Source organism: Linepithema humile, chromosome 1 (assembly GCF_040581485.1).
Source record: "Linepithema humile isolate Giens D197 chromosome 1, Lhum_UNIL_v1.0, whole genome shotgun sequence".
NCBI lineage: Eukaryota > Metazoa > Arthropoda > Insecta > Hymenoptera > Formicidae > Linepithema > Linepithema humile.
This window is the reverse complement of record NC_090128.1, coordinates 46,664,648-46,680,127: the sequence shown is the minus strand read 5'-3', so window position 1 is coordinate 46,680,127 and position 15,480 is coordinate 46,664,648. Positions and strand designations below refer to the sequence as shown.

The window sequence follows — 15,480 nt, the reverse complement described above, 5'->3', positions numbered from 1 at the left end:
GCGAGAGAAGAGAGATTGATACCTCGAAACTCGAAACTCGAGACGGTAATAAAGGTATATCCAAACAAACTTGCATATGCTTATACGCTATGCAAGTTTGCTGGATGTATCCTAAGTACAGGGTTGGCAGCACACACACTCACACAATATCCTTTTAATTTCACACGTGAGGACGTATATGGCGTGTAGTGTGTGTTGTCACGCGTTTTCTTGCCAAGTTATCTGAAATCATCCGTAAGAAAATTTACAAAGCTTTATCAACGTATTATAATTAAAAGGTAATTGAATATTTTATCTTGTAAAAATATTCTAATGTGCATATAAAGGCAAGCTTTTAATTCACATTTAGTTAGGACAGTGTGTAAAATTTGTCGCTTTTGATCATAGGAATAGGAGTGACTGCTGGAATATATTAGAGATTAACTCATTATCAGCGGATCATCGAGTAAAAAGATAGATCACAGTCATTTTTGTTATCGTATGATCGGTTGTACGTATGCTCCTGTACGTACTGACACAAGTCAATCCTCCGGTGTATATTTGTGTACGTGTGTTGCTTGAGGTTAGAAATTCGGATTTGACCACAGTATTCTTTTTCTCGACATATGAGAGAAACTTAATTTTCTTAATTTCCTTTGATGTAAATAACTCGAAAGTTATTGACAAACTGCGTTTCTAGGTTAGATGGGCGATCACATTGGGAAAGAGTGCGATTGATTACGGGATCTATAAGCACGAATCGTCAACACGAGGACACTGTTAACGAGAGACGCATGTAAAAGCTCAAAAATTGTCGATTGCCTTCGTTTGACATGCCTCAGACTCCATTGACTGTCACAGCATGAATCTTCGAGCTCCATGGTGCGAAGCATATCGGCTGTACTTTTATCGTAAAGCGTCTTTCAGCAAAGCAAATTTTTCGATGCATTTGTAGGTAAAATTTGTTGTATAAATTATGCGGAATTAAAGGTATCTGTTAATATATACATTCTGGGAAGTAGTTTTCAAACTAATCGAATTCAAACTATTTTAAATACTAGAGAAAATCGTCGAAATGTCCCAACTGAAGCATCTAATCAAAGAATTTCCCAGAAATATGAAATTTTGCTTTGCTTATGGATCAGGTGCATTCAAACAAGTCAATAACGATGGTAATAATATGCTGGATCTTATATTTGTCGTACGTAATGCCAACAAATGGCATGCGGAAAACTTAGCGAATAATCCTAAGCATTACGCTCAACCAATGAGATTTCTCGGCCCTAAAGTAATCACGAGTTTACAAGAAGAATCAGGCGCCAACATCTATTACAACACATTGGTCAAAACTAGTCAAAACCAGTTTATTAAGTATGGCGTAATTTCTGAGATTTCATTGGTGGAAGATTTGCTAGACTGGAACAATTTGTACTTGGCAGGGAGATTGCACAAGCCGGTTAAAGTATTAGTAGAACCTGACGAAAATTCCCAATTACGTACTGCTCTGGTGCAGAATTTACATTCGGCTGTACATGCAGCTTTGTTGTTACTACCCGAACATTTTACGGAGATCGACTTTTTTAAGAAAATCACCGGTCTGTCCTATCACGGTGATTTTCGAATGATCTTTGGTGAGAATAAAGACAAGGTCAGCAATATCGTGCTACCGCAGTTGCAAAATTTTAAGCAGTTGTACGAGCCAATCTTGAAACATTTTGACAATTATGTAGATATTCCTAGATCAGATCATATGGTTGTCACGTGCCGTCAGGACACCAGCCCGGCAACAAGAATTCATCATTTAAATCATTTACCGAGAACACCACAGGTTAAGTTAGTTAGGGCATGGTCTCAGGGTCCAAGATCGAAAGACACGGAAGATTGTTTACGTGCTATCGCGCACGATCCGGAATGCTGCGAGATATTGGAGCAGTGCTTGAAAGAGATCGTTTTGAGATCCAGCGTGACGCAAAGTCTAAAGGGACTCATAACCGCAGGACTCGTAAAGTCTGTTAAATATAGCAGCGCTAAAATAATTAAGATGTTACAATCAAATCCTCCTCAACGTTTGCTGCTCAAATCGGACTCGAAAAGAATTGATAAAATTGTTGAAACTGTTGTAAAGAAAACAGAGACCAAGAATACCGAGAAACGTATCGAGTAGTTGGTTATTTTCTTAGAAAAAGCTAATTTAATTGTGAGATATACATATGTATATATATATACATTTGTAAACTCTTATATGCTTGTATCACAAATAAAGTAAATAGTTGCAATCAACAGTCTAACGTATTTTTCGCATCATTCGAATTAGCAGTATTATTCGATGCCTTTATTTGCAATGTAAGCTCCGCAATAAAGCTACTTTTTAATTTCTTAAAAAGTTATGTTCCAATAATACAGATTGAAGTGTTATTTGCTAAAATATATTGTCTAATATCGTACAAATCGCGAAAAGAGATGTTGTTACGTATAATCATTGATGTGTGCATCGTTAAAAATTCAACTTACAATAGCTTCATTGTATTTACAGAGTAACTAGATTATGACAACGATGGATTCCGATTCCGCGAGCCAGGATAGCGATGATGGACGTCGGTTTCGTTTTGAGGCAACGCGCAAAGACTCGGCCGCGCTCGTGGAGGACGCGATGAGAAGAACAAGATTGCCGAAGAAACAGTCGAAGCACAAATCATCCCGCTATGAGAGCGGTAGGCATTATCACAGAGAGAGGAAAGAACGGTCAAAACACGAAAGCGATAGAAAGGGGGACGATCTCAAACACTCCGCAAAGCATTCGAAGCACGAGTCGAGAAACTCAAGGCAGGAGGATGGTGGTTCATCCAAGGATCATAGAGACGGCAGGGACGCGTTCATTGGATTCACCGTGAATGACAGAGATTTTAGGAACTCCAGCGGGGGCGGCGACGAGAAGGAAAAATCGCGGGACTCGAAACGACAATCGGATAGAGATCGAAGCATTCATCTGGCACAACGTTCGCGAGAACGTTCATACGAGAGAACCCATCACGAGGAGCAAACGTCGAGCGACAAGCACAGAAGTCGATATCACGAAAGACACGGACATCGTTCCCGAGAGAGATCTCATCAATCGAGTAGGGTCAAATCATCGAACGGCGATCATCGATCTCGAGAGAATCACGGGAGACACGATTCCTCGAGGAAGACATCGATAAAAGAGGACAGATCGCAGAATTTAAAAGACTATTCCTCGCCTAAGAACGTCGAGCGAGAACGCAGTCACAGCGAGGCTCGTTCGTGCGAGAATACGAAGAAAGATTTGTCGGTGAACGCTCAAGACTGTAAGGACTTGGATCTGTCGCAGTTCGATGTCTTGTCGGAAATCGATGAGAATACATCCGACGATCGGGATTACGAGAGTCGAGCATCGTCTCCGCGCGAAACCAAGCTGCACTCTGATTCCAGAGATTGGTTGGAAAGTTGTGCGACAAAGGAAGCGAGAGAAAATGGCGAAGACGCAAACAAGAGCAAAAGAGAGTGGCGAGAGGAATTAAGCAAGGTAAAAAAAAGGGACTACGATCCAGTGTCCAGTTCCAGAAGTAATCCTAATGCCATTTCAGATTCCCCACTTAGTTCCGCGCCGCCCGCGGCAATCTTGATAGTAAGAGACACTTGCACGAGTTCGAAGAGAGAAAAATTTGAGAGTACGATTACTTGTGATACTAGCGAATGTTCAGGCTTGGGAGAGAAGAAATGTTCCGACGCTTTTTCGGATGAAACGCGACCGGAAAAAGACGCGGAACAAACTGAATCCGTGTACGGTCCACTGTTGCCACCAACATTTGTATCCAACGTATCCGACAGTGACGAAAAGACGTCGCCGCATGCTCTCGACGAAAATAAAATTGATAACCAAGTCCAAGTTGATGAGTCGCACAAAAAAAGTGTGTGTTTTATCGGACCCTGTCCACCACCAGGATTGAGCAGTCGTCAAAATGAAGAGCGAGAAGAAGCGAAAGATACTAATACGTCTGCGACAGAAGCAGACACCGTTTTTGGGCCAGTATTACCGCCGCATTTGTTGCAACGGCAACGCGACAAGATTATCGGGCCTGTCCTACCGGACGCCGTGCAACTGTGTGAAGAAAGTTCAGTCGCATTGTCCGAATCTGACGAGGACTGTGCGATAGGTCCTTTACCGGTCGATCATCCAGCTTTAAGAAATAGCCGTGTGCACGAGAAGCTAGATTTGAGAGCGCAAAAGATCAGAAACGAAGGATATTTGGAAGAGGTAAAAAAAGTGGCTTGCGTATTAAACAAATATTTACAGTTTTATCAACGAGGGAAGAAAGCATGTATTCGTATTTCAGGTTGACATTGGAAGCAAGCGTGAAGAATGGATGACCGAGTTGCCACCGGTCCAAGCTGCTAATCTTGGATTAGGCCCGCGCAAATTTAGGGTTCGAGAAGGCCCGGATACGTCGGATAGATCGAGTTGGACTGACACGCCCGCGCAAAAAGCTCAGAAGCAAAAAGATTTGGTAAATATGTATATATTATATTTTTATCCTGGGCTGTGCTATTTATTCCTTTTCTAAATTAAAGAATATATTTTTCATATATGTGCTAATGTTAAATTTATCGAATATTTTTAGGAGGTAAAAAAACTTAATAATGTATCAGAACCAGATAAGAAGTGTGTAGAAGAATTTTACAAGAAGGACACGGGAAAAAGCAAAAAGCGTGAAAAATCGCTATTAGAAATGCATCAAAGCAAAATTGCAAAGAAAAAAAGGGTAATTTGATTTTACATATATAATTTTCAAAAATCACGATGTATCAAGCAACTCGTCGAATTAATTTCCAAAAATGGTCACTCTTATTAAGAAGTATATATTGCATTTTACAGAAAAAAGAAAAGGAGGCAGAACGAACTGGAATATCAACGAGAAGACCATTTGACAGAGATATCGATTTACAAGTTACCCGATTAGATCAAGCGCAAAAAAAGACTGTTCTGATGAAAGCACAATTGCTCGACGATAGATTCTCACGTGGACAAATTTAAATTTTTTAATTGTCACGCGAAAATTGTAAATAATTGCTACTAACGAAACTAAAATCTGTATCAAGTATGTTATCTTTGTTAAGAATTAACAAATGGTAGAATATTGATACAGATTCGTGCCTTGAATTACGAAATATTTATTTTAATTTCAATTCTGTAAAACGTGTAACATTTTTCGCATCTTTCTGCAGCAAATACATTGTGTTAAGAATATTATTGTAAATTTAATAGAGATGTTATTCAAATTTTTTATTTATCAATTAGCTATGTCAAATAGCTATGTGCGATAAAACTTTTTCAAAATTTTATTATGTTTTCTATAAATTGTTTTTCTATACATTTCATAACACAATACAACAGTGCAAATTTCAAAGTTATATAAACGATGTTATCTTTTATAAATTAGTTCATCATGAACAATACTGCTCTCGTGATGCAGTATAAGAACTCTATAGTGAGAATATGAGAACGTATGTAATAATAACAACGATTGTAAGGTAAATTTTCGCATGGATGTAGATATGCCGCTTGTTGTATTTCTTTGTCATACATTTTTTCTATAAACAAAAGAGTACAAAATAGTGTAATATTTAACACAGATTATATGTACTTTGGAATGCATGTTATGTACATGAATATACGATATTGTAATTGTGTATGTATGTGTATTATCGCAATTCTGTACATATTTAAATAATGAACAAGTAATTGTACACATCAATAGAGTATTATTAATAGTTCTCTCTCTCTCTCTCTCACTCCCTCCTCCCATCTCTCTCTGTTCACCTACTGCAAATTCCGCTTTGAATTGTTCCGCATTTTGATTAGAAGATCGATGATAGCAAAAATCCAGATTTACAATTAATTAATTACATACGGTATCAAATAAAAATCAACTCGGGCATTTTACTTTAGTTTTGTCCCTCGGGCCATTATAATATTATTAGATACAATGACCGTAATTACACAAAATAACGATTTCTGCTATCTTTTATTTTCCAATATTTACAACAAATGCCACATTTAGCTGCAGCGCATGTAAAATGCGTATTATTTTGTATTTATGTTCCGTGTGTAGCGTGTACGCGACGTACAACTTTTCGAAAGTGAAATGTGTCTCGCCCACGCGTATACGCGATTGGTTGCATCCTACGCACTTCCCGCGTGTCATTAGTCGCGATCACGAACCATCACGAACTTTTATTGACAATTCGTTTGATTAGTCAGTGATCACGATTCTCAGCTGATTTTAGCAAACATCCGATTCGATCGATACTCCACCAATAGTTCGCTCATTATCATTCCTTCGTCGTCGTAGTCGTCGTCGTTTCTTGGTTTTAGGATTAGTCGGCGAGTCTTAACGCGTCTAACCTCAAAGTGACGTTTGATTATGGCCCTGTTGTGAATGTGGGACTGTTTCTCGTTTCTCGTGTCGTCGCAAACACGTGAGAAATTGCTTCCGCCGAGGGAGCATTCGAAAACGTTTCCCACGAAAACAGATATTTCAAGGTGGAGAGAAGAGAGAGAGAGAAAAAAAAAGGAGATATTCTCAAGAAATCTTTCCCAATAATGGTCGGCTAAGGCGTGTATGCACCACTAATAATGGTTGCATGGAATAAGAGCCATACGCAGTTTTAAGGTATGTATCGCGCATCCTCATCTCATGACGAGTGAGTGGGCCCATCGACCCACTCCGAAATTATGGGAATCTGTGTAACTCGCGTCGTCGATGATAGCCGCAAGTGTCATCGTGATATAACGCGGAACGTCGCATCTTGTCCGCCGTATGCGCGCACGAATACACGCACGCGCCCATAGTGCGTCACGTTACTCCTAGCATTAATTGATACGCATCAACAGGGTGAGGAAGAGGTAGGAGGGAGGAGAAAAAGCGCATGTATCGTTCTACCAAGTTCTTTTGTCCAATAAGGCAGAAGGGCTCGCATTTAGAGACAAAAAAATAGACTTTCACAAAAAAGGAATAATTGTTTCGCTTGATAACAAGTGTTGCTGCGTTTTTTATTATTTCTCGCGTCGTCAATGGTCGACGGAGTTTTTCCTCGATCCGCTGAACGATAGACCTTGGAAGCTGCGCGACAATCAATTTACAACAATTACTCACAGATCGTTATTAATGCTTTGTCTTGCTACATGTAAATCACAATAATTTGTTGTGAAATTATGTGCATGAGTTTTAGAATTGCAAAGAAGTAACTGACTGGTAGGCCGAATTATTTGTTTATGTTTATTATGTTTATGTTGCGTGATGTGTATCATGTGTGTCACTACACATTGTTCGTACAATTGACAAAGAACAACAATTTTCGATTTAATGGGGATTTTTTTAATTTTATTCTATATGAATTTTATTGTGTATTAAATAGTAACGATTTATCCGAATGCACATAGCGGAATATTGTTCTGGAATTAATGTGAAATGTGTATTTATTTTTGCAGATCAGTCCAGCTACAGTTTTTATAATGTGTTTTATATCTTGTGGAAATGCGCTCTTCCCAATATCTGCAAAATAGATCTGGCAATTGTATAATGAACGATTCAAGAGAAGTCTTAACAAAATATTGAAATTGATCGATTAAAAATGGGACAGTATTGTTTAAACTACCAAATCCTATTGTGGCTTATCTTTTTGATTCTATGTGCTACATACAGCAGTGCGGATATTTTAGTATTTAACGCAGTTGCAAGGCATCAAATTGAAGAGGAATTTCGTGACATGCCTGCCAAATTTGGAGGCATAATACCACCCGAAGGGATTAAGGTATTTAGGATTAAGGTGTTTAATCAGTTTTGTAATCAGTTTTGTGGTTATATTTGCTACTTTAAATTATATTATTTTTATCAGGGTGTGGTAGTCTATTCTGATCCCCCCACTGCATGTCAGAAGATACAGGCTCCACCGAATAATACTGATTACACTGGTAATTGGATAGCTTTAATACGACGTTACAACTGTAGTTTTGAAATAAAAGTTAGAATGGCGCAAGAAGCTGGATATGATGCTGCTATTGTACATAATATAAACAGCAATGAATTAGGTAAATTGAATGCATAATAATTATAAAAATAAAATATTCTATCTTGACAAAACTATATGATAAGTTTATTTCATTTCAGAACCAATGTCAGCAAAGGATCCTGTAGGAATTTTGATACCGGCTGTATTTGTCAGCGATATTACTGGAATGGTTATCAAAGAAAATTATTTATATGACCAGCTGTTCTTTATATTGATTAATGATGATCTGCCGTTCAACATCAATACTCACTTGCTTCTACCCTTTGCTATTGTTGTTGGAATATGTTTTTTAATCATATGTATTTTTATGGTAAGTTGACATAAAAAAAAAGTGTAATATATCGTACAATACATATTTTAGCGTTAATTATTTATGCATACATATTATAGATTATCAGATGTATAAAAGACAGAAGGCGACAACGAAGGCACAGACTACCCAGTTCTAGTTTAAAAAAGATTCCTACACACAAATACACAAAGGGTGATCCATATGAGACATGCGCCATTTGTTTGGATGATTATGTAGAGGGAGAGAAATTACGAGTTTTACCATGTGCGCACGGTAAGTTTTTCTCATTGACGAGTTACTTGACATTTATTACGGTATCAAAACGAACGCATTTTATTGAATATAATTTCGTTAGAATTTTTCTCAATACCATTTCAAAGAGGTAAAAGTGTTAAATTATTGTTATTGACGTACGTTCAACTTCAGCTTATCATTCAAAATGTATTGACCCGTGGTTGACAAAAAATCGAAGAGTTTGTCCCGTCTGCAAGAGGAAAGTTTTTGCGTCGGATGAACAAATCGTGACCGATGAGAGCGATTCGGATGCTGATGATACAACGCCTCTCATTCGCGATGGTCATCAAGGTGCGTGGATATTTTCTTTCAGGGTCAATAAATGTTTCACCGCTCACCCTGTCTTTGTGCAATTTATTTACATTTCAAATAACTCGTGAAATATTTGATTAGGTACGCAAGGTGGCACATTTGCCCACCAAAGGGAGAATCCTTTCAACAGAGCTAGGAGATCGCAGGCGAGACAGGATACTAGTAATTCCAGTGATAATAGCTCCGACTCTGAGCATTCTTCTGTTACTACTGAAGACGGTGTTAGTACTAGCGCTGGTGAACCATCCAATGTCAATGTTTTTATGGTATCCGATACCCATAGCATAAACGGTAAGGTCTATCGCTAATCCTACTACACACATTCCGTCGTGTACATGGAATGCAAGAAAATGTTCACAGTTGTTTGTATTAATCTGCTTTTCCCGAACAGGCGAACCGCAAGATTTAGAAGGCTCAGCCAACAGTGAAAAGTCACACGTGGTAAATTCACACGCGAACGCTCAAGAATTCCCAGCACCTGTTCAAATCGCATCGACACGACGTGGAAGGGCCGCGTTGAATTCCGGGATATCAAATTCTGATTATTATGTGGAAATCTCGGATAATACATCGGGAACGGCCAACAGTTCCAACAGAAATGATGTTGTTACGTAATGGCTTGACATAGCTGTGACTACAATTATATGTGTTACGAGACGTTCCGTTGCGTCTCATAGAAGGATTCTTCCTTTTTTTCACGGGAAAGACAGTGGTACAATGGTGCACGGCGTTAGTAGAGGCGACGTAAGACAATGAAGACGAATAATCCGAAAATAGCGTTTTTAATACACACGAAACTATTCACTTCTCTTAAATAATACGATATTACGACTTTGCTTTATGCCAAATATTCTTTTGCATTGTCTTTTGCACTAATATGTCAAGTACGGTACGGTATATATATTGTGTATATTTGGCGAATTACGTAATATTACACTACCGATTTCTTCTTTGACGAATACCATGTGGAGTGACTATTATGTATTACAGATTGATGAACATCTGATATTTTTTAATTCGATTTTCATAGGAAATAAAAAAAAGTAATATATAATTCAACCAATATGTAAATAATAATTATGTGATTTGTTATTTTTATTCAAATGATGGTGTTATGTATTACGTTATTCCCTGAATATTTTCAAATTTTACAATTAGTCGGAGCTATATTGCCAGTAAATAAATAGATATATACATATAGGTAAGACTGTAAACTCTAGTTCACCGTTTAATGAAACATTATTTTATGTACTAACTTAGGAACTATATACGGCCTACTTGATCTTGTTCCACAGAATTTTTAATTCAATTGCTTATTTTTCGTTGTTTAATTATTAAAACAAAAATTTGTATCATATAACGTATGTTAACAGTAAAAAGTATCGATTAATTTTGCAGCGATTACGTTAACAGTAAGTAACGAATGCTGGTGATTGGCTACAAATTGACTAACATGGCTGTTTTGTCGACATTAAATTTGTAAATATTTATTTGTCAATACATACGGAATAAGAAAGCATCCGCGGGCACACTGTTCTTTAAGAGTTCTTTAAGATTCAGTTGCCGGATGTAGATCGCGTTTCAGAAAAAGCAGGAAGAGATGAAGTAGATATGGGTGTGTAATAAACCGTTGTATTTAATTAACAAAGCGTATTTATTTATTTATTTTGTCACTTTTGATCGCCGTGTAATCTCTCTGTCCATTTCCCTCTCCCCGTTCTCCAACGTATTTCATCTAACCACAGCTGATCTACTTTGCCGATTTATCACTTCCTTTCATTTTTCCGCCCCTCTTAATCATAATGTAATTAAACACGTTGAGATTGAAAAAACATTCCAACTCCCAAATTGGATGAGACAGGAAAATGAAAGCTTCCAACAAATATTGCAGTTGAATGAATTTCTGTTATCGCTTTATCTATCATCACGCATCTAGCTTCTCCTTTTATTCATTATTTTTTATATCATAAGGGGATATTTTATAAAAACTAAATTACGAATAAAATAAAGAGCTGAGAAAGCTGCACAACTTTTCACACGTATTTCTTGCATAATACGGTTTTTGATTAAGACATGATTGATGAAGATTAAAAATGCTCTGTATTCTGCTTGACAAAATAAAGCGCTCTTGAAAAAGAGTTCAAGTTACTTTTGATATCCCTAATATTTAATTAATAATAGATACATAGACCGTAGATATATGCAGGAATAACCAGTGCTTGCCTTTAATAACTCTAAAAAAAGAATAAAAACTTTGAGCTATTTTTGCGAATAACATATTTTAAAAGCACAAAAGTACCAATACTCGAATTAAATCCATTAAGAAACTAAAGATAACATTTTCATTAGATATAAAAATAAAATTATATATTTGTAACTTTACAAAAAATGCTGCTTTCAGCAGTCAATCAAGAGTTGAATGATGTTAATATTTAAGTTTCTAAATTATTGCGATGAATATTACGACTACTTCGGGCCGTGCTTAGGTTTGAACCCGACCTAACAGTGAGTTAACTAACAGTCATCTAGATTTGAGCGCTATTTCACCACTGTTTCTCTTAAAAGTATTTTAACAGAATTCTTTTGTTTATAAGTAATTCTTAAAGCAGAGTTTTATTATTTACATGTTGTAAGACGTACAAAGTCGCGCTATAATCAAACATTCTTCATGTACATGTTTCGTAGGAACATCCAACTGTGGAAGGTTTTTACGCATCGAAATCGAGTGCGATTACCGTGCGCCCGACTCATTCTTGCACGTTTGAAGCGTGACCTTTACGCATTTCGGTGGTCTTCCAAGCTTTCTTTTAGCCGTGGTACTCACTATTTCATTGGCAATTGGCTTTCGTTTGGAGGTTTCATGCGCTTTACTCGTACCGTAAACTATCCTCATTGCACTATCGATCTCGCGCGAATCCACCTCGTTTTTCACATTCTCAGTAGCCTTTCTCGAGCGCCTAGTACGTCCAGATATCCATTCCATCTCATCGAATTGAGCCTGTAAGCGACGAGCAAATTCCAAGTCCTCTCGTTCCTGGAGTAGTAACCGCTCAATCCGTTGCTGCTCTTCTATCACCTCCTTATCCAAGAGAAGTTTGCCGGCGATGTGGTGATTCTCCTCGACACATTCTTCCGTTTCATCGCAACATGTCGATAGCGAGTCGTTCAATTTGCTGTTACTTTTATTGCGCGTGCTATTCGATTCGTGGCTGTCTACTTTAGAAGAGATCTTGGTTAAGTTTCGCGCGGATTTCCTCAAACTCGACACAATTTTATTACTCGCGTCCTTCGATAGCTCACTCTTCTCTGAACCGTTTGTATTACTGTGAGAAGTTCTGCTTATCTTTCGACGTTTCGTTCTGTGCGTGTGCGGCGTACAGTTTCCATCGTGTTTCGTGCTTTCTTGAAACGATGAGAGTAAGATTTGATTCGCCGCGGGCGGACTTTTGTTTCTCGTCTCAGATAATGCTTTATTCTTTGTTGTTTTGCTTCGTTTAGGTCTGTTGGATTCTGTTTCTGATATCAACATCTCTTGTTCCATATTTTCTTTTTTCCTTTTAATTCCCTCCATCGTATTGTCGACAGTTATATTATCGTTGCCATGTTGCTCATCATTTTGCAAACTTGTTTCACCGAATGAAGAATTGAAGCCCGTCGAGTTATCTTCCTCCTCGTCTGTTGCGTTCAAAGTGAGTTCAGTTCCTCTTCTAATGTTCCGTAAATTTCTATACCGTTTATATTTTGTTACCATATTATTTTTTGTTCGCTTTTTCCAGGATTTTTGACTTTTTCTCGCGTCCGATTCGCTGTCCAACGTTATCTTGCTCATTTTTGTGTCATTAACTATCTTGCCTGCGTTCTTTGTATAATTTTTGTTGTCGTCAAACGAAGACAGTTCGGGCATAAAATCAAGTCGGCGAATAGCATCGTTTGTCTGAAGTTTAGTTATGAACTTGTCTGAAACCGTTAGAGAATAGTCGAGTGGTGATGTTGACGAGTTCTGATTGATTAGTGTCTTTTTCGTATCCTCTACATTGTACAGGTTGTGTACAGGTTGCTTTTTCTTTACATCTTGTTTTATCCTGCCTATAAAAGCATTTTATGATTAATAAAAAATAATTTAATAAATAAAAATTTATAATACGTGATGTCCATAACTTGCCTCTAAAAGCGCTCCAAGAACAGCCAATAATACGTTTCATGTATGTTGGTGATGGAGGCTTTGGTACTGCATTAGATACCTTTTTCAAAATAGGGATTACTCTAATTAGTTTTGGGTCCATCAGTTTGCCATCTGAAAATAAATACATTAATATACAAAGTTGTTTAATAAAAAAAGTTTCTGATAATTTTGTACTAATAAAATAAGCACCACTCTCAACCACTTCGATAGATACCTACCTGTAGAAATTTTCAACTTTGTTCTCGGTACTGCCTTGATTGGTTTGAAGTGATGGATCTCCTGATTTATACTATCGTGACTACCGGAGCTCTCGGCGCTTCCTATTCTCTCATCATTATCAGCCAATGTCATGCATATCTCTATCCCCAAACTCTTCTTCTTGTTGTTTACCACGTCATTTGGTACATGCAGTTCCTCCTTAGTCTCTGTAGTATAAGCTCTGGATGTAGAACATCCAGGATCCATATAATTCGAAGTACAAGGTTGGATAAACTTGGACACTGTTTGATGTTTCAGTGGCTTCGTGACAGCGTTGTAAACGGGCATTTGCTTTTGACAACAATATTTAACCCGATTCTTATACGAATTTGATGCATTTGTCTCATTTGAATTATATACATTCGAATATATCGCTTCAATTTTAGATAATCTTTCTATATTTGTTTGTCTCTTTAAACCGTCTCCAACATCCTCGAGAGAATTCATCTGCCTGTCTTCCAAGTGTACAGATTCAGTTTGCAAGGCCTTCACATTATTTACAAATGTATTCTTAGTATTAAATCTGGATGTATCAAAAACGCAACTTGATATCGATGTGTTTAAACGTTCATTGTAGCATTTTGTTGTCACTTTTTGATTCTCCACTACCTGCTGCTTTGCCAAGGACTTAGCTAGCAATTCATCCTGTGCCAATTGAGCCAGTAATAGTTGCTGCTCTGCCTGAATCTTTTGAATCAAGGCTTCGCTGGCCATTTGCTCAGCTTGTCTCTGACGACGCATCTCTTCCTCAGCCATTTTAAGTTGCATCTCATATTCCCTGTGTATTTCTCCAGCTGCGCTAAGTATTCTATTAGGTGCATAATCTGTATTAACAAAAGATAATTTTCTGTTATATACTTTACATGAAATTATTATATTTAATATGGAAAACACTATGTATTTTGTAACTATAATAATTTTCTATTTAAGAAACCATCAATTGATGAAAAGTTATAGCTGCTAACGGCCAAACGCCTTTAAATAGCTTCAGAAAGAGCAAAATAATGCCACATATACATAAAAAAAATAATACTAAGATTATATAATTCGTATAGAGTATCCATCTGTTTCAAAGAATACGCGAAATGCCGTCCGAGGAATAAATGCATTTGCTGTCGCACGCCGATAGGTTATGTTATGTTTGTTATTACTAGTGTACGTGCGCGTATATATGTATGTGCGTCACTTACCAGCGTCCAAATCGAGATCTCCCTCCTCACCATGGTGCTTACTCTCGACCTCCTTTGGAAACTTAGCTCTGATGAGATCCCAAAGATCATTGTTTACTAAGGTCTCCGATTTGGTAGCGGTACGCAGCCACGAGCCCACCCTGACTCGGCATAGCGGACAGTTTAGGCTGTTGTGCTCGAACGTACCTTTGAGGCATCCTAAGCAGAGGTTATGTGTGCATGGCAGCGTCACAGGCTCGATTAGTATACCGCGGCATATTGGACACGTGAGGTCACGTAGATGCACATCCGCAGTAATCTGTGGCACTGATAGATCTAATAACTTCGATGTACGTTTTAGATACATTTTCCCATATCTTCGCGACAACTACTACTACTACTATACAATCACTGTATGATCACTGTGTACAACACTACCGCCCCCGTGCGAGGATTGTCGCAAATACTTCGCATTTTCTGCATTTATTTCATAGATGGAACTCTGGTAAAAAGATTCGGCGATCTGAAAACGCGTAGCTGTACTGTATAGTATGGAAATATGTGATATGTGATTATCGCAAAGTAGGATGAGAAACAAATGCGAACTTGTAATTTGACCATCTGTATCACGTATATGAATAACAGATTTATTTACATTATAACACGGAATAGATACGATCCATCCTTTCATATTTCATATCATTCTATTCGTTGCTTTTGTTTCAATAAAATTTATTTTATTTCATTTTGTATAGATATAAAAAATCACATTTATATTACGAAATAAATACCATTTATAAATTTTGCATCATTGATACCCATACAGCACAAAATATCCTTAGGACATTTTGGGGAGATCTCGTCCTCAGAACATCCTTGGGACACCGAAATATCCTCGATGTCCT

The 15,480-nt window shown here is 37.6% G+C and overlaps 4 protein-coding genes across 12 annotated transcripts; 3 read left to right on the top strand and 1 right to left on the bottom strand.

Annotated features, from left to right (window-relative positions):
- Nucleotides 1-126: 126 nt before the first annotated feature.
- LOC105669553 (protein starmaker) lies at nt 127-5,750 on the top strand. Of its 6 annotated transcripts, none has more exons than XM_067347310.1 (7): nt 127-278; nt 388-544; nt 680-934; nt 2,513-4,252; nt 4,332-4,502; nt 4,617-4,757; nt 4,871-5,750. In XM_067347310.1, exons 4-7 carry the CDS (start codon nt 2,525-2,527, stop codon nt 5,027-5,029), a joined length of 2,199 nt encoding a protein of 732 aa, XP_067203411.1. In that variant the 5' UTR covers nt 127-278; nt 388-544; nt 680-934; nt 2,513-2,524; the 3' UTR covers nt 5,030-5,750. The 6 variants fall into 6 exon arrangements, with proteins under 6 accessions (XP_067203411.1, XP_012217997.1, XP_012217998.1 ...); XM_012362574.2 differs by having other exon boundaries at nt 388-562; nt 680-861; XM_012362575.2 differs by having other exon boundaries at nt 388-562; nt 680-930.
- LOC105669498 (phosphatidate cytidylyltransferase, mitochondrial) lies at nt 1,055-2,143 on the top strand. The gene has a single exon (XM_012362490.1). The coding sequence runs from the start codon at nt 1,055-1,057 to the stop codon at nt 2,141-2,143; it is 1,089 nt and encodes a 362-aa protein (XP_012217913.1).
- A 392-nt stretch (nt 5,751-6,142) lies between the features above and the next one.
- On the top strand, nt 6,143-10,613 carry LOC105669555 (E3 ubiquitin-protein ligase RNF13). 4 transcript variants are annotated; one of them, XM_067347318.1, is made up of 8 exons: nt 6,143-6,668; nt 7,487-7,824; nt 7,894-8,086; nt 8,166-8,377; nt 8,458-8,632; nt 8,786-8,944; nt 9,047-9,256; nt 9,357-10,613. In XM_067347318.1, the coding sequence occupies exons 2-8, from the start codon at nt 7,630-7,632 to the stop codon at nt 9,578-9,580; spliced, it is 1,368 nt and encodes a 455-aa protein (XP_067203419.1). In that variant the 5' UTR covers nt 6,143-6,668; nt 7,487-7,629; the 3' UTR covers nt 9,581-10,613. The 4 variants fall into 4 exon arrangements, with proteins under 4 accessions (XP_067203419.1, XP_012218002.1, XP_067203421.1 ...); XM_012362579.2 differs by having other exon boundaries at nt 6,147-6,668; nt 7,487-7,809; XM_067347320.1 differs by lacking the exon at nt 6,143-6,668 and adding an exon at nt 6,719-6,901.
- Nucleotides 10,614-11,559: 946 nt separating this feature from the next.
- On the bottom strand, nt 11,560-15,276 carry LOC105669552 (uncharacterized). The gene is made up of 4 exons (XM_067347300.1): nt 14,597-15,276; nt 13,367-14,230; nt 13,124-13,259; nt 11,560-13,047 (listed from the first exon to the last, which is right to left on the bottom strand). Exons 1-4 carry the CDS (start codon nt 14,940-14,942, stop codon nt 11,697-11,699), a joined length of 2,697 nt encoding a protein of 898 aa, XP_067203401.1. The 5' UTR covers nt 14,943-15,276; the 3' UTR covers nt 11,560-11,696.
- Between the last annotated feature and the right edge of the window lie 204 nt (nt 15,277-15,480).